The following is an 18,558-nucleotide window of genomic DNA, read 5'->3' as shown; positions in this document are numbered from 1 at the left end:
AACCCTACTGCGTGATCTTTCCCTGGGACCCCTGGCCCATCTGGGAAGGCTGAAGGAGCACTGGTGGAAAACACCTGGATCCGCTCCCTTACGCACTGTGCTAGCACAGCCTGAGCGCTTCCACCACCTGTTACCGTCCTACGAGGATACAAAAATTGAAAGCAGATGTTCAGAAACGTTTCCAGTGATTGCCAGTATAGCCAAGAGGATGATTACTTTTCTAAGTAGCTGATTTCTTTAAGTTACACTTAGCAAGGCTATCATTCCACAGCAGCGGAGAGGAGTTAATTCTTCAAACTGGCCATTCACCTCAGCCGGTCGGAGAAGCAAGCACAGAACCACGCCATGCTCGCTGCCCCATCAGAAAGGGATACTGGCCCGCAAAGTGTCAGCCTCTAGATCTCTCCAGAGCCTAAGTGTCCACATGGCAATACGTACTTACAGACTTGTACACCTACCTACCTATGATTAGGAACCAGGCCCTGGCTCTTCCTGCTCCTCTAACATCATATCAAGGAAGAGAACAGCCCCATCACCCTCTGATTTTGCCACAGAACTTCCCAGAATGGTAGCCCACACGTCTTCCACTTCCTTGCACTCCAATCACACCACGACCACTATAATCTGGTTCCTGCCAGATGACGGACACAAAACCTTCCAAGTTACCAGCAAGCATCTACGCAACCACACTGCCTCTTACCCTTCTGCACCTCCCCCCCTCCGCCACCACCCCAGTCTTTTACAGCCCTCCGCTCTGGCCACCCCTTTGGCTTCTTTGACAATAATCTCCTGGTTCTCTCCAGTTTCTGACTGCTTCTCTCGGGTTTTTGCTGACTTTTAAGCTTTTATCCCCAAGTGTTCGTTTTCCCCCTGGAAGTTTTACCCTTGGATCTTCTCTGAAACTCTACTTCCATCCACTCCCGCCTGTTCACACATCAGCTCATAACAGATAAATTCCAAATCTGCACTTGCAGTCCTAGCCTCTTTCTGCAGCTCCAATCCCCATTCCCAAATGCCTCCGGGACTAACCCCTGTACATAACCGCCACAATCACCATACATTTCTATCACCAGAGGGTTGCCCGTGTGTCCTCTTCATTGATCAAATGGTTTTTCTGCAAATGCCAGGCAAGGGGGGTAAAGCTGTGTACGTGGCACACATGGTTCTGCCCTCTCGGAGCCTGTGACACCCAAGTGCAGATGAGACAAGACAGACAAAATACTCACAGATGCCTCCGTGTCACTAAGTAAATACAGGGCAATGTGGTCAAAGAGAGCTCTCTGAGCAGGTGGCATCTAAATTAAAAGCAAAAGAATGAAACAGCTAATTGGAACAGTCAAGTGAATCAACGGTCTGGGAAATACTAGCATCCTATAGAGTGTAAAAAAGCAAATCAGCCTGAATGTGAGAAGCAAGGAGATGACAGATCCTGCAAGGGGCTGTCTCTGTGCACTATGGTAAGGAATTTGGATACTGGTCCAAGTGCATTGAGGTGATGACAGATTTTAAGCAGCAGTGGAACATGTAATTTATGGCCTGTATTTACAGAACAGCTTTGTGGGGGCAAAATGCAAATAAAAAGACTTCAAAGGCCATTGCAATAACATGGATGGCAGAACAAATTGGCAAGAGACAGATTTCATGACTCCAATTACCTCTTACCTGACCACTCTTCCCTAAACCTGCACTTCTCCATCATTCATATTCCCACCCGATCCAGCCACTCCCTGTTCAGAATCCTTGGCAGTTCCCCATTACCTACAGAAGGGCCATCCTATTTAAAGCTCTCCACAACCCGAGCCCAGTCTACTTTATCATTATTTTTCCCCACTGCACTTCAAATCCTTTTAGATTAAGGTTCCAATCCCAGAATACTCCCTGCATTCTGCCAAAATGTGTCTTTGCCTAGGCTTTTCCCCAGCCTTTCCACCACCTCACTCCTCTCCTCTCCTCCCCATCTCAAATCCCACCAATCCATCAAGCTCTGGCTAAAGCACCACTTCTAACTAAGAGGCTCCCTCAGATTTTCCAGAAAGAACATATACCATCTGCTGGACCGGACAGCTTTGTGCACACTTATTCTGCCTACACTGCAGCCCTGGCATTTGTTTTCTCACTCATAATCCTTCTCCACTAGATACCAAATAGTTTGTAGGAAGGAAAAGCTCCACATGTATCTATTTCCCCCAGAACAGCTAATGAGCCTTGCACAAAGACATTTGTTCAACTTAAAATACCTTGTTTCTAAAAAGTTCCTTGAAGCTTTCCGTGCAGTTACTGGTTAAATACTCTTAAGTGGTCAAGCGGTACTGAAAGTAACCACTTTATCATCTCCTATTATCTTCCAGTTATCTGTTTAATGGGATCTTTATGTACGGGAATGGGAAAAGAAATAAAATTAAGATTAGTGGTGATGAAAAGTCAGAAGAGGAACAAGCTAGACCTGAAGTATATACAACCTCATTATAGCAAATTTTTTAAGTCAAATGATAGGGGCCCCAGGGCGCCTCAGTCGGTTGAGCATCCAACTCTTAATTTCAGTTCATGATCTCACAGTCCTAAGATCGAGCACCACTGTCAGGCTCTGCACAAAGCGTGGAACCTGCTTGGGATTCTTTCTTCCCTTCTCTCTCCTCCCTCCCTCTCACTGTCTCTCTGAAAATAAACATTTTTTTTTTTAAGTCAAATGCTTAAGGAACCAATTTATATTACAAACCTTTGAGGCCCCAAATTTAGAGGAATCATCAATGTAAGATGTATGCCAACAGGGCATAATGTCCAATCCTGAAATACTGTAAATCCCTAAACAAATGTAAAGACAAAATTAAATTCATGATTATCAATTCAGGAAATCCTGTTTGAAAGAATTTTCACATATATAGAGAGAAGAGGTTCTAAAGTTGGGAATGTAACCTCAAATGACAAATGTGCTATAGAGCAAGATTGGCAAAACGTGGCCCACAGATCAAATCCAATCTGCCATCTGTTTTTGTACAGAATGGTTTTTATAATTTTAAATGAATTTTTTTAATTCAAAAGACAATTAATATTTCATGACATGAAAATGATATGAAATATAAATTTTAGTGTCCCCACATAAAGTTTTATTGGAACACAGCCACATTCATTTGTTCATAGATTGTTTATGGCTGCCTTGGTGCTACAATGGCAGACATGAGTAGCTGGGACAGAGACCATATGGCCCACAAAACCTAAGATGATATTTATATTAACTGTATGGCCTGTTACAAAACAAGTCTGCCAATCCTCCAGCTATAGAATAAAAAAATGGTCCCACAGGCAAAGACTTCTTCATGCCATGAGACTGGCCATTCTTTGCGAAAAAAGATTTGAAATTAGATTAAGACCTACAAGGCACCTCTGACTGTATGATGGATATTAAATGGGAGAGACTCTGGCTTCTGATAGAGAAGTAGCAGTAGCCAGATTTACCCTCCTACCGTAGACAATCAAAAAACTGGAGTTAATATGTGAAACACCTGTTTTCAGCCATTCTACACCAGGAAGCACAGGACTACCATCTCTGATGGTGGGGAATCAAAAAGGTAAGCCTTAAGATTGCCCTAACTTTCTGCCTAGAGGCACATTCCAGATTCTAGAGGGGATGGGGGATTCTAAGCAGGACATAATTGTTTTCCTAAGCTGAAAAGACACTGGAGATCGATCTGTCCCAGACACCAGGAACTTGAGGCAGGTGAAAGTTGCAGGACAAAGTTCTGGAGGGGAGGCAGCTACACAGAAAAAAGAACTCCAAAAATATGCCCGGGGTCACCAAGTCTCTGCTTGATACTAAGATATGCATGTACAGGATGAAACTCCAGGAGCTGGGCAAAGAATGACCCAGGAGCTATAGACAGTATGGTTCCCCAGAGCTCACAAAGGCTGGGAACTTTTCAGTTTCCATTAGCCGAATCAGAGAGTCATCACTGATTATGCAGGGCATTCAGTAGAGACACCAAAAGGGCCACACCTTAGTAGTAGAGCTAAACCATCCTGGGGGGAAAAAAAAGATACTTGAGACTATATAAAATGTAAAAGACCTGAAAGGATTAAACTGAACTACAAGTAAATTAATTACCATGGGAAAAAAAATCTTTAAATGAAGACAAGATCTAGGCACCCAACAACATAAAATACACAATGTCTAGCATCCAATCAAAACTTACTAGATGTGCAAATAAATAAATAAATAAATAAAAAGGCAGAAGAATGTGACCCATAACTAGAGAAAATTGTGTCAGTCAATAGAAACAGATCCAAAAATTATACAGATAAATGAGTTCCACAGACAAGGACTTTAAAAGAGCCATAAAAACCATGTTCAAATATTCAAAGCAGCCTTTTTCAATTCTCCCAAGGATGGTACACAGCTAGAACCACTCTAGATGCACTGAAGAGAAGTTAATTCATTGCACACCACAGACAGGCATTAGGCTCAATTCTCTCGAAACTCAGTTGAGAGGGGCTGGGTAAGAGAAATACATGAGCATAATGGGAGAAATGGATGATGTAAAAAAGAACCAAATAGAACCTCTACAGGAAAGAGAAAAGAAAACACAAGGTCTAAAATAAAAAATTCATTCAATGTGATTAATAGCAGATTAAATAACTGGGGAAGAAAACATTAGGGAACCTGAAGGTGTAGCAATAAAAAGTATTCAAAGTGAAGCACAGAGAGGGGGAAAAAAGTTAACTGATATAAATTTAACCTTCAAACTGTGTTGCTACAAATCATCTATTCAGAATAAAATGTTCTCCATTAAATCTGCCTATTATGTAGATAATCTCTTGTTATCTGAGGTTACCTATGATAACTTTACATTTTTCCCAAGGCGCCTGGGTGTTTCAGTCAGTTAAGTGTCCAACTCTTGATTTCAGCTCAGATCATGGTCTCACAGTTGTGAGACTGAGCCCCTCATGGGGCTCTGTGCCGACATCACGGAGCCTGCTAGGGATTCTCTCTGCCCCTCCCCCAGCTCATACACATGTGCACACACATTTTCTCTCTCTCTCTCTCTCTCTCTCTCTCTCTCTCTCTCTCTCTCAAAATAAAAAGAAATAAACATTGTAAAAAATCCCAACTGAAAGCCCTAAAAAAGACATGCGATGGTGCTCTAATACCAAAACCCACAGGATAAATATGGGCCCTTCCTGGGCAGTAATTTTAATTAGTATTCAAATAAATGTATGCGCTTTTCCTCAGCTGCTTTAGGCTTTGTCTTCAGCGGTATCTCCTTTAGATATAGGGGTTTCTGTCAGGAGCACTTCATAGAAAAAGTTTAAGAAATGCTGACTTAATAGTCAGGAAACCCCTAAGAACACCAAGCCATTTCACTTCAAGTTCACCTGCCAGATAACCAATATTGATTTTTAGATTCAAACCCTAGGGCACTGTTGGGAAAAGGCACAGGGCTAGCTACTAAAATAAGTTTCTTCCAACACTCATTCCTTTGAGAAACCACCCAAATAACAAGTCATCAAACCTTCTCTTGTGATAACAGATCAGTTTTAATTCTAGCACCTGAAGCTATACAAGGGTACGCTTTATCAACTTCACGGGGCTGTTGTACACATTCAATAAAGTGACAACCGTGCAATACCACTTAGTATCTCACCATCAGGAACATACTTCTGAATTGTTGAAACACAATCCACAAAATTAAAAACAAAAATCAGAAGCCATCCACAGTTATACTAATCGTCAAAGAGAAGTTTTACACTTACTACTTGATAGAACAGTCAATACCTAGTACGGGACATCACAAGTGACTTCAGATTCTCACCCTGTTGTCGTCTACGGAGGAGGTTTCTCAAGCAGGTGTGTGACTGGCCAAAGGCGGGAGCCACCAGGACCAGGACCGGGATGGCAAGGACAGCTCTACCACAGTTTCTGTAGTTTTCACTTTTTTTCTTTGTCAGTTAAAAGTGAACAGTGAGAATTAAATACTTATCTTTACATATACACAAGGTATGCTGTGAAAGCATATTTGCTTACAAACATATAAAAATACTTGTTAACTAGTTTGATAAGAAAATAATGTATAAAAGTATATAGCAAAAACATTAATCATCTCTGACCCCGGAAAGATCAATTCCATATTTTATATTACAAACAAAAACAGTTTTAGTTTTTTTTGAATCCCTTATCCAGAAATACTTGAAAAGGAAGACAGACAGAAATTATTTATTTTTACTTCTCAACATGGCTGTGAAAAGAGTTAACTTAAAAAGCCAAGAACATTGAAATGCCTAAATGCAGAATAAGTCCAAATATTTGGCCACAAAGAACATTATTATCATCTTTAGGAGTGGAGCTGTAATAAAGGCTTTATATGCAGTTTTTAATCTATAAACATAACAGGCATTTTGGTGTTTTGGCCACTGGAAAACAAAGGCTGTAGCATCAGCAAAGGTCTGAGATGTCTCACTTCTGTGGATTCAATTCAGTGTACTTAAGGTTAACTAAAGTTGACATCAAAATTTTTAGAGATAGGCAAAAATTCACATTTAAAAACAACTCATGTTTCTATTTAGGGTAACAATAGGCAATATGATTCCAGAAGTTAAAAGTTAATTTCACAACCTATGACTTCAGCTTGGCAAACAGCTTAGGTTCCAAAACTGATTCATCCCTATTAAAATGTAAGCCCTTAAAAAAGAATATGTCTATGTATATAGATCATTATTTTTAAGAAATCAGATAATCTTTGAAGCAGCCTTAGTGTTTCCTTTAAATGTGTCTTGAAATGACCATAGGATTAGCTTCACGGAAAGGATTAGCCAGCTTCTTGGTCTAAGGCTACCACGGTGATCATTTGTGTCTAAGGCTAGAAAGGTACCAACACGATGTGATGTAAACCATAAGGAGAGGAGGAGACGATGAGGGCTTTTCCTGGCAGTTGGTAGCTAAAATTCAAGGGATTCTTAGAAAATGACACAATGGCAGCCTTTCTTGTCTTTTTCTTTCCGTGTTGGTTCTGGTGAAGGAGGACATTCCTGCTCTTGAAATTTCCTGTAAGACAGAAAAATCTATATCAAAATCTACCGTGCTGGTAACATATTATTACAAATATATTCTTTTTGGACAAGTCTAGTTTATGTGCATATGCTTCTCAATGTTGAATTTCACCTAGGGAATCGAAGCAAATCTCGGGGGAAGAGGCACAAGTGTTTCAACACCAGCATAAAGCAGAGCTATCGGAGCTCCACTCATAGGTGAGTCTGGAATCAGATGAGATACTGAACTCAATGACCTCTAAGTTCCCTTCCCACTTTGTAACTCCATTAACAGTAAGGTATACTTAAGAACAGACATCCAGGGGCGCTTGGGTGGTTCAGTGAGTCAAGCATCTTACTCTTGGTTTAGCCTCAGATCATGATCTCCCAGTCTGAGATGGAGCCCTACATCAAGTCCGCTTAGGATTCATTCTGCCTCGTCCTGCCCCTCTCCCCTGCTAGCGCTCTCTCTCCCAAAATAAACATTAAAAAAAAAAAAGCAACCATTGCTAGAGTAAAATATAAAGTACATACCCATACAAGGTACACAGTTTCTATTCCTGTTTTGCCACTTACTAGCTACAAGTCAGCACTGGACAAGTTAGCCGACCTCTGTGAACCTCGGTTTTTTCAAAGAGAATAATAAAACTCTACCTTTCACAGTTGCTAGAGGTTTCAACGTGATCTTGTTACGTTTAAAGGCCTATCAGTGGCTGGCATAAAAAAGCCTTCCCTAGGGGCACTGGCTAGCTCAGTGAGGAAAGCATGTAACTCTTGATCTCAGGATCATGAGTTCAAGCCCCTGTTGGCTGTGAAGCCTACGTAAAATAAAAGTAAAATTAAAGTAATTTTGTTAATTGCCGCCTCTACCCACTTCTCCAGATTAAATGATGGATTTGGATATAGATTCTGAGGATGAAAACCAAGGACAAAGCATTCAAAAGGCAGTAAACGTTATTTTAAGAAGGTATCGGTTTGTGTGCGCATGCACACGTGTTAAAATACATAACAGAACTTGACATCTTAACCATTCTTAAGCATACAGTCCAGTGGTGTTAAATATATTCACAGTGTTACTACTACCACCATCCACCTCCATAACTGTTTACATCTTGCAAAACTGAAATTCTGTTTTCATTCAAAAATAATGGAACTTGCACTTTTAACAAACCACTAAAAAAATTAAAAACTATAATCTTTACTTTCCTTTCCCCACAAAGAGAATGCCCAGGCAAGGGGTTAAAAAAAGTACAGGAAGCCCATAGCTCCACGTTTCTGTCAAGCAGAGAGACCCGCAGATCTAGAGAGAGCCCACGGGGAAGGAGGCGCCAAGCCACCAAGATTAAAAATAATCAAATCAAACCCCTCCCACTATACGGAAACTCAATCTTTCTCACACAGAAACTAACTCCAGGCCACCTGCCCTTCACCTCAAGCTTCCTGGAACCATTAACACTTTCTGAAGCGCAGGGGCCTTCTAGGCCAGCAGAACAGAAAAACCCTTTGTTATGAGGGATATCATACTTCACACCACGAATGGGAGCACCTGGAGCACCGCATCTCTACTACCTGGCTCCCACAGCCTGGGAGGAGGTGGGGAAAAAGCAAAGCCTAAGAACACAGGCTCTGGAATCAGAGACACAGATTCAAGTCCCAGCCCTGCCATTTAAAGCTGAAACTCTGAATAAGTTAGCTAACCTCTCTATACCTGCTCTCCCATCCAAAAGTGGGGATAAATGAAAGTATTTCGCTTACTGGGTCGTGTTGAAATTTAAATGTGGTAACACATGTAAAGCATCAGACACAGTATCTGGCAGAGATCTCCACTCAAACGTTAGCTGTTGTCATCCCTACCTTCGTACCACTGATACCACTGGAAGTGGTATAGGTTGTGTGTGCAATTTTTTTTAAATCCCTGTGTGTACTCTCTACTTCAATATAATTAAATCTGGCTTTATTGTAGCAAGTTCCTAGTATACAATATGTACTTAATTAAAATTTTTAACCTGTCATGTGCACAGAAGCATTTATACATATAATTTCCTGTTTCTTGCTAAAAACATTTAATGGTAATTTCTTTACTTGGTGGTTTTAAAAAGCAGTGTGGTTACCTGTAAAATTCTATAAGTTAAAACAAACAAACACATCGTAGATGTGTTTCACTTACCTTATAACCCGGACAAGTTCATGGAAAGCTTGATCTACATTCATCCTAATCTTTGCTGACGCCTCCATGTATGTTACCTTAAGCTGTCGTGCTAACTGTTGTCCTTCTTCCTGTGTTACCTGAAATTCCAAGAGTTGTATCTGAGGTACAGAATTAAAAATCAGATCTGCTCCATCTAACCCTATGGCCACAGACTGCTCTCCTAATCTAGCCAGAGGCCAAGCTGATTTGTCTTAAGATAAACCAACAGACTTAAAAGTCAACACATATTGAAGCTCAGCCCTGAAGAACAACCCAGAAGAACATACTTGTGACGAAATATTACCATGCAACAAGATTCCAGTCTGGTGATTACTCAAAGTATTAAATACAATGATGATAATTCTGGTAAGAAAAAGTACAAGGTGCTAGTAGAGTCTATAACCCTGCTGGGCAGATCAGGGAAAGTTTCCCCGAGGAATGACATTTAAACTAAGAACCAAATAAAGAGCAAGGAGTTAGTTAAGGGTGGGGTAAGAGAGTATCCCTGACAAAAGAAAGGGCCTGTGTGAGGGCCACGGACGGGTGGTGTCCCAAGTTCCAAGAACTAAAGGAAGTCTAGAAAAGCTTAAACACAACAAGGCAAGAGAGAAAACTATCACAAAGAGCTGAGGATGAAGAGGACGGAAGCCTCAAGAGACTGTGGGTCTTCCTCATCTCAAAACTCCCTAATACCTGGTACATAGGAGACACTCAATAAATGTGAGAAAAAATGAATAATGATTATGATCACAACGCCTTTGTTATATTGAGACAAGAAGTGTGGCAGAGCTGATGACCTAAAATGGTAGGCCCGTCAGAAACATAAAATGAATATATATTATCCTACACATTTTCAGTGTAAAAGGTTGAAGTAGTGATATTTACTAAAACTGTTAAACTAAATTACATTTACATAGTGTCAATGAAAAAGATCTTTCTAAAAGAATGACTTCTGTTGCTGTCTTTGCCACAAAAGTAAACACTTGCAGAAAGTTAGAAAATGTCAACTGGGGAAAGGGATAGATTAAGGAACCTATCTCTTCTGGTCTCTTTTCAACGATGGATATTCTTCTCTACAAAAATGGGAACATGATTTTTGAATATTTGTGTTATACCCTGGAAATTGTTAAACTCGCTTATCTGGATGTTCTTTTGTAAATTCCATAGGCTTTTCTAGATGAACGATCATGTCATTTACTAACAAAGACAACTTGGTTGCTTTCTGATACGGATGCCTTTCAGTTCTTTTTCTGGCCTCACCTCACTGCGTAGACCATTCAGTGCAGTGACAGCAGCATTCAGTCCTTCACCATTAAGCACACTATTAGTTGTAGGGTTTCACTGAAGATGCCTTTTAGCGTGTTAACAAAGTTTTTGCTATTCCATTTGTAAAGAGTTTTTAACAGTGTGTTGAATTTTCTCAAATCTTTTTTTTGTTCTGCATCTACTGAGATCATAATCTTTCCACATTAGTCTGTTAATCTGGTGAACTGTGTTGATTCATCTTTGTTAAATCAACACTGCGTTTCTGGAATAGACCCCACCTGAGTGATGATGCACTGTCCTTTTCATATATTGTTAAATTCTATTTACTAAAATTTTAAGAATTTTTACATACATGTTTGCAAGAATTATTGGACTGTAGTATTCGTAAATTTTTGTCTGGCTTTGGTAAGCCAGAGTAATGCTGGCTTCATATAAGGAGTTGGAAAGAATTCTCTCATCTTCAATATTCTGGAATACTTTCAGCAAAATCAGTTTGGTATAATTTACCGATGAATCCATCTGGACCTGAGGTTTTCTCCGAGGGAAGGTTTTTATAACCAGTTGAATTTATTTTATAGATACAGTACTATTCATGTTATCTATTTTTTTCATGAGTTTTGATATTTTGTGCACCTTTTAAGAAATGTCCATTTCATCTAACTTGTTGAATTTATTGGTATAAAGTTTCTTTATAGTATGGTATTTCTTTTTATAGTATTTATTATCTTTTCAATATCTTTAACATCTGAAGTGATGGCACCTCTCCTATTACTGACATTGGTACTCTGTGCCCTTTGCTCTTTTTAACCTGGTCATTCTGGGTAGATTTGTCACTTTGATCTTCTAAAAACTAGGTTTATCTTTCTATGGTTTTTCTATTTTCAATTTTGTTAATTTCCACCCTTTATTATTTACCTTCTTCCAATTACTATGTCTTTAATTTGCTCTTTTTCTTCTAGTTTCTTAAAGTAGAAGCCAGTCATTGAATTGAGACCTTTCCTTTTTTCTAAGATAACTAATGTTATGAATTTCTCTTTATTTTCCTCTTTGGTAGCATCCCAAATTTTGATATGTGTTCTAAATATCATTCAGTTCACAATACTTTGCAATTTCCCATTTGATCATTTCTTTATAAGAAGGATAAATTAGAAGCTTGTTGGTTTCCTCATATTTAGAGGTTTCCTAGCTATGTACTGTTACTGGTTTCCAAATTAACTCTCCACCATGGTCAAGGAACATACCTGGTCTCACCAGAATCCTTTTAAATTTACTGAGACTTGTTCTCATTTCAAAATAATGTGTATTCTGCTATTGTTGGGTGGGGCATTCACTAAATGTTCAGAATAATTTGTTCAACATTGCTGTTCAAGCCACCCATATCCTATTGGTTTTCTTTCTATTCAATTATTGAAAAGGGATGTTGAAAATTCTGTTAAGTGTGAACATGTCAATTACTCTTTGCAGTTCCTTCAATTTTGCTTTAAGAATTTTGAAGTTGTGGTGTGCCTAGGTGGCTCAGTTAGTTAAGTGTGTGTCTCTTGGTTTGGCTCAGGTCATGATCTCCCGGTTCTTGAGTTCAAGCCCCGGTTCAGGCTCTGTGCTGACAGTTCACACCTTGGAGCCTGCTTTGGATTCTCTCTCTCTCCCTCTCTCCCTCTCTCCCTCTCCCTCTCTCTCTCTCTCTGCCCCTCCCCCACTCAAGCTCTGATTCTCTATCAAAAATAAACAAACATTAAAAAGAAGAATTTTGAAGTTGTTATTCAATATATGAATGTTTAGGATTGTTATGTTCTTAATGAATTAATCTCTTTTTCATTATAAAACAATCCTCTTTATTCCTGGTAGGTTTTTTGCTCTGAAATCAACTTAGTCTGATATTTATATTGCCACTTCAAGAGGCTTTCCATTAGTATCAGCATGGTATATCTTACCCCATCCTTTCACTTTTAACCTATTTGTCTTTTACACTGAAAGTAGATTTCTTGTAGGGTCTTGTTTTTTGGGGGTTGTTTTGTTTTGTTTTTTAATCCAATTTGACAATGTTTGCTTTTTTTTTTTTTTTTTTTTAATGTTTATTTTTGAGACAGAGTGGGTTAGGGGCAGAGAGAGAGGGAGACACAGAATCCGAAGCAGGCTCCAAGCTGTCAGCACAGAGCCCAACGCGGGGCTCGAACTCCCGAGTCGTGAGATCATGACCTGAGCCGAAGTCGGACGCTCAACCGACTGAGCCACCCAGGTGCCCTGACAATGTTTGCCTTTTAACTGAGGTGTTCACACAATCTACCACCAATGTGATTACCGTCATCACTGAATCATCTTGATATGTTTCCTATCCATCCTATTTGTTCTTTAATCTGCTTATTCTTTTTCTATTTTCTTCTGGGTTAACTATATTGCTTTTATGATTCCATTTTATGTCCTTTGTTGGCTAATGAAGTACGTACCATGTTATTTTAATGACTGCCTTAGAGTTTATAATACACATTTTCCCTCATCAAAGTTCAAATGCATTCTGCCCATTCACATATAGTATAAGAGGCTTACTACAGTAACACATTTCTCCCTCCTACATTTTGTTATCTTTTACCTCACAACAGAGTGTTACCTTTTTTTGCTTTAAACATCCAGCGTATATTTTAAAGAGACAAATAACAATAAAAGTAATTTATATTTACTCACATAATTGCCATTTCTGGTGGGTTTGTTTTTGTTTTTGGTATAGATCCAAACTGCCATTTGGTATAATTTTCCTTCTTTTTACATTTCTTATAACACAGGTCTGCTGGTAATAAATCTTCTCTTCCCACCTTTTGCATATCTGTGGAGTATTTCACCTTCATTTTGAAACAAACATTTAGTGGGTATTTAATTCTAGATGAGTTTTCTTCTCTTGGTACGTGAAAGATGTTGTGTCACTATCTTCTGCCTTGAGTCGTTGCCCATGAGAAACAGTGGTGACCACTGCCATCCTTATCTTTGTTCCTCTGTGCGTAGTTTTCTTTTCCTCTGGTTATCTGTCACGTTTCCTCTTTCTCGCTGGTTTCAGACAATTCCATTTTAATTTGTCTCATTCTAATTTTCTTCATATTTCTTATGTTCAGGGTTTGTTGAGCTTCTTAAATGTAGGCATTTTACAGTTTTCATCAAATTTAGACATTTTCCAGCTGTTGCTTCTGGCTATTAATCCCATCCAGGGTATCTTTCATCTCAAACATTGTAGTTTCAATTTCTATAAGTTTGATTTTGATCTTTCTCCATCTTCCATGTTTCTCCCTAACATACTCAGTCTTTTCTCTAGCTTCTTGAACATATGGAATATAGTCATAGAACTGCTTAAGATATCTGTTCACTAATTCTATCGTGTGTCATTTCTGGGTGTGTTTCTACTCCTTGTTTTTTCTCCTTATTATGAGTCATATTTTCCTGCTTCTTGCTTGGTAATTTGAATGGATGCCTGGGTACTAGACTTTGACCTACTGGGTTCTGGATAGTTTGTATTCCTATATATATTCTTGAGCTTTCTTCTGGGATGCAGTTATTTGGAAAGTGTAGTCCTTTTTGTTCCATAGTGCCAGAACAGAATTACCCTAGAGCTAATTTTGCCCTACGACTGGAACAAAACCTTCTGTGTACACTACCCAATACCCCAAGAATTAATGACGTTTTCCACTCTGGCTAACCTGGAGCAGGAATTATTCTTGGCCCTATTTGAGCTCAAGGTATTGTTCCCTCTAATCTTTTAAGGTAGTTTGCTCTCCCAATTTAATATTCCATTTCTAAAATTCAGCAACTCAGTACAGTATCATCAGGTTATTCCATTAATGCAAACATCTAATAATTACACTACCACCTAGGAGTTGATATTGTGTTGTGTTCCAAAAGGGTAGCAGGCAGGTTCTACACAGCACTAGTATACCCAAGTTTTTGTAATTTTTAAACCTCCCTGCCTCTCTTCAAAATAGCTTATGCACCATAAGGCCTATGGTTTTGAAATATAAATCAATCAAATCAAGCAAGCAATTAACAACTAGTGAGGAAGCCAAGTAAGAAAAGAAAGCTTCATAGAAGCCAATTTTAAAAAGACAATTCCTATTTTAACTTGACATGGGAAATTCCTTCCTACAAAAAAATACCACCACGTTGTCACAAATTCTGTTCCTTCTTCCTGGGATGCCATCCCTTCTCTCCCAACCCTATACTCTTAATTTGTTCCTTAGTAATACTTCAAGACTCAAGCAATCAATAACTTCCCCCTCAGTGCTGATGCAGTTTTGGAACAGCACCCCAGAGCTCCCATCATGCCCTACAGTGAACAAAAGTAAACACACTATACTCCAATTTTTGATGTTGCTTTTTCTCGCTCTCCCACCATCATATCCCTCGTAGCTAGGGAGGAAGGCATATTTGTCTTTGTACATCCAGAGCCTAGAAGAGTACATAGTTAACGAAATAAAACATGTTAAGTAAACAGAGTATGACCAAATAAGTAAAACTTGAAATAAAAGATACAGGAAGAAAAATAAAAATTAATATTTGAGACTAGTCAATCTCAATCATTATTAATATAACTTTGGGGGAGGGACATATGTCCTCAAAAATTTTGCCATGTCTTTCAGCACAATTATTCTTCAAAAAGGTACTTTGTCCCACCCCTCCTGCATAATGTAATTCAGCTAGAGAGAAATGGCAAATGAGGTATCTTTATACAGAAAAAATAATGAATTAATGGCCTACATGATAAAATACTCCCAATACTAATTTTGTGCCTCATTTATTTATTTTTAAAGTACTGTCTCACATCACTGTCTTCCAGCAATCAAGGTCAGCAAAGTTTGTGCATACATTTCTGGTCAAGAAATCTCTAACCACATATAAAGCTGCTTTTGAGCTCACTGGAGTAGCATTATTTTAACTAAGAAGTAGAAACAGCATTGTTACCACCAGAGCAAGCAAACACAAAAATGAGCCAAAAGAATATTACATGGAACAAAGCCAAAGCTTTATGAAGCCAGAATCAACAGAAGATTGAAAGCTACACAAATAAGGATTTCCTAGATGTTCCCCAACCCAGAGAATTCTATAAAGATACCAAATACTAAACCTCATCTCTTGGATATTTTAATTTGGTGGGTCAGCACTACCCAGAAATGTTCTGTTTTAAGCAACAAAGGTGAATCTGATATAACAAATTCACAGACCTACATCTGGGAACCTCCAGTGACCCTCACTTCAAAGGCACAAATGAATATTAGCAGATATCCACAATAATGAGTATATCTAGTACTATGTATTTCCAAATGGAGAGGAGCAAATATGAATGATGAGAGCAGTTTTATCCAACAAACTGGGTTTAATAGGAAGAGACCAACAGAACCAAAACTTGTTTTTGTGTTTTTTTTTTTAAATGCCTATTGTATAGAAAGAATCATCAAATTAATACCACATCTTGATTCACTGATGCCTTGAATCATTCAATTCAGCAAATATTTACTGAGTGTGTGTCTTTGTTCTATGTACTAAGGACAAAGCATGAACAAAACTGATTGAAACTGAGAAGCCCTCATGCTACTTACATTCAATGGTTTACAGATCTTTAGATACAGAGAAGGTAAAAACAGGTAAGGCAAGAAGAGGACCCTGACTCTACCTTTGGGGGTAGGGGTGAGGTCTTTTCCTGGGAGGCTACAGGGGCATACTGTGGTCAAGGTACTAAACAGAGACAGTGGGGGTTAGTACACTTGGGTATTATCCTAAGTGTAATGGGTTCCTTTCTCAAATTAGCAGTGGCCACTAGCACCTAACAAGGAGGAAAGGAGAGGGGGAGGCTAAAGTAAGCCAGAGGAAGAAAGGGTAAACACAAAAAGAACAGAACAGTCCATTTCTAGACAGGGCTGAGTCAAGGACAAGGAACTTGAAATCAGAGATACAGCAAAGTCCACAATCCAAGCACACATACTGCTGTATTAAATTTCAGAAATCAGTATGCTATTATATGTACCTACTTTTACATTTTAGCAAGCACAAGCAAGTCAACTACCTGTTTTCTCTTCCTCCACCTTAGATAGAATAAACAAGATGATCAATGTTATTTATCTCTAAGGGGCTCGGTGTGTGGTAACTCTAACCATTCAAATTCTTCTTATTTAATGACAATTTCAGTGACTTTGTTCTTTCCATTGTGTGTTATTAGTGTCTAGAAAAGGGTTCAATAAATATTGGATGGATGGAAGGATGGAAAGGAAGGAAGGAAGGAAGGAAGGAAGGAGCAAATCCAGAGATACAGAAGCCAAAAGCAAGTTATTAATAAGCAAAAGCTCTTCTGCTTGACCTCTTCCCAGATGGGTTCAGAATCTCGGGAACCAATAATAGGAATGTCCAGGGCTGACCCACAAATTCAAAGAACATGGAGAACTGGCATTTGCTATGTAACAGAAAACTGGCAAGAAACTAGAAAAAGTCCAAAGGATTGTGTCTAACACAAAGGCAGAAGAGAATGAACTGGGTCAAAAACTAAGAGCAAGTAAGACTGGTTACTTAGTAAGAACCCTTTAAGGATGATGACCAAAAAGTCAACATTTCTAAACAGGGGAAGAAATTTTTATGGATCCTGTGGCCTGTCCAGGCTGTTAGTAAAGCAGGTAAAGGTACCAAGACATTATACATAACACCCTTAATTCTAAAGAGACTTTAAAAAGGTAAAAACCTTTAGCACAGCACCTCAACTTCAAATGCACGGTGTATGGCTCTCAAGGCTGGGAGGTAAAGTGGTCTTTGTACAACTAGAGCCTTAGAAGAAGGTGCACCTGAGGCCTAAGATACCTGTGAGAGAGAAGGAAATACTGGCAAAGAGAGAGTGGAGGCATAGGTTAAGGTATCCCAGAGCTAAGTAAACAAAGTGTTTCAAAAATGAGAGTATGAGCATCTGTGTCAAACGTTACTGACATCTACGTAAATGGTGACCTTGACTGGGGTGCTACATGCCTGAGGTCAGAGCAAGCAAGAATGGCAGGAAAGAGAGGAGAGCAAGTGTAGATAACGCTTTTAAGGAGTTTTGCTTGATACAAGAAGCAGAAACGTACACAGAGAAGAATGTGAGATTAAGAACACGCTTTTGCTGTAGTTACTTTTTGTTTTAAAGATGAGAGCCACTGTAGCATGACATGCTTGTGGGAATGATTATGCAGCAGAGAAACGGAACAACCAGAACAGAACCATTGCTGGGGTGACATCTATGAGCTAGTGAGAAGGAGCAGGACCCAGGGCCTACTAGAGAGGATGGGCATAGATAGGTAAACAGTTTATCCACAGAAGTGAGGAAAGGCAGAATTGATGGGGTACATGTGCACTTAGGTTAGTATTATGTGGAGGTGGAAACATGCAGAAATATCTCAGTGAAATAGGAAAATATGATTCATCATTAGCCATGAGTGAGGAAGGGGAATAAAGCATTGTAAGTTTAAGAATGAGAAAGTGAGTAATAAGCATGAAAACAAGTGGGAAATGAATGGACAGGGAAAGGTGGTAGATTTCCTGCCAGCCAGTATTCAAGGCTCCTGTAAGTGCAGCCATCATGCGTGAGTGCGAGTGTGCAGGAACCCAGAAAAGAGAAGAGGAAGCATAAATAGGAAAAAGTTTTTCTTGGCGCCCATCCTTCAGAGTAGAATCTACGGGAATGAGCAAAAATTAAGCAGTCAGATATGAGCCACTTGCTCTTCTCCCCTGGGGATATACACAGCTGAGCTCTCAGCTACAGGTAATTTATCCTGTGTACGGTTTAAAGCAGAGAAATGAATACAGAAGATCTTACTCCAGCCTAAATGCGTATGTTTTGGGTGATGGAAATATGAAACTTATCATCCCCTACAATGTTCCTCTCATCACCTTGTTTCTCATTTTACCCGGAGAATCTTTACTCTTATAAAAAGGGAAAAAAAACCTAGATGAAAAACTTTGTAAGCCTATGGCATGAAACAAAGCCAGTGCTGAATATCTGCAAACAGATGGAAACCATACACCAAACACTGGCAATCTTCGGTAGATAGAGGATTAAGAGTAATGCATACAGACCCTCTGCCCCAAGCCCATCA

At 39.2% G+C, this 18,558-nt stretch overlaps 1 protein-coding gene across 2 annotated transcripts in view; it reads right to left on the bottom strand.

The window, feature by feature from the left end:
* Positions 1–5,510: 5,510 nt before the first annotated feature.
* The window catches only part of RRAS2 (RAS related 2), a 36,645-nt gene continuing 23,597 nt past the window's right edge, over positions 5,511–18,558 (bottom strand). For both annotated transcript variants that reach the window (XM_040456797.1, XM_040456798.1), the window contains exons 5-6: positions 9,185–9,303; positions 5,511–7,033 (exon numbers count right to left, since the gene is read on the bottom strand). In XM_040456797.1, the coding sequence (XP_040312731.1) occupies positions 6,946–7,033; positions 9,185–9,303 (207 nt within the window). In that variant the 3' untranslated portion in view covers positions 5,511–6,945. The remainder of the gene's footprint in view (positions 7,034–9,184; positions 9,304–18,558) is intronic.

This window comes from Herpailurus yagouaroundi, unplaced genomic scaffold (genome assembly GCF_014898765.1).
Source record: "Herpailurus yagouaroundi ecotype Mexico unplaced genomic scaffold, PumYag 218, whole genome shotgun sequence".
Taxonomy (NCBI): domain Eukaryota; kingdom Metazoa; phylum Chordata; class Mammalia; order Carnivora; family Felidae; genus Herpailurus; species Herpailurus yagouaroundi.
Note: the sequence above shows the minus strand (reverse complement) of the source record. Positions and strands in the feature narration are given on the sequence as shown.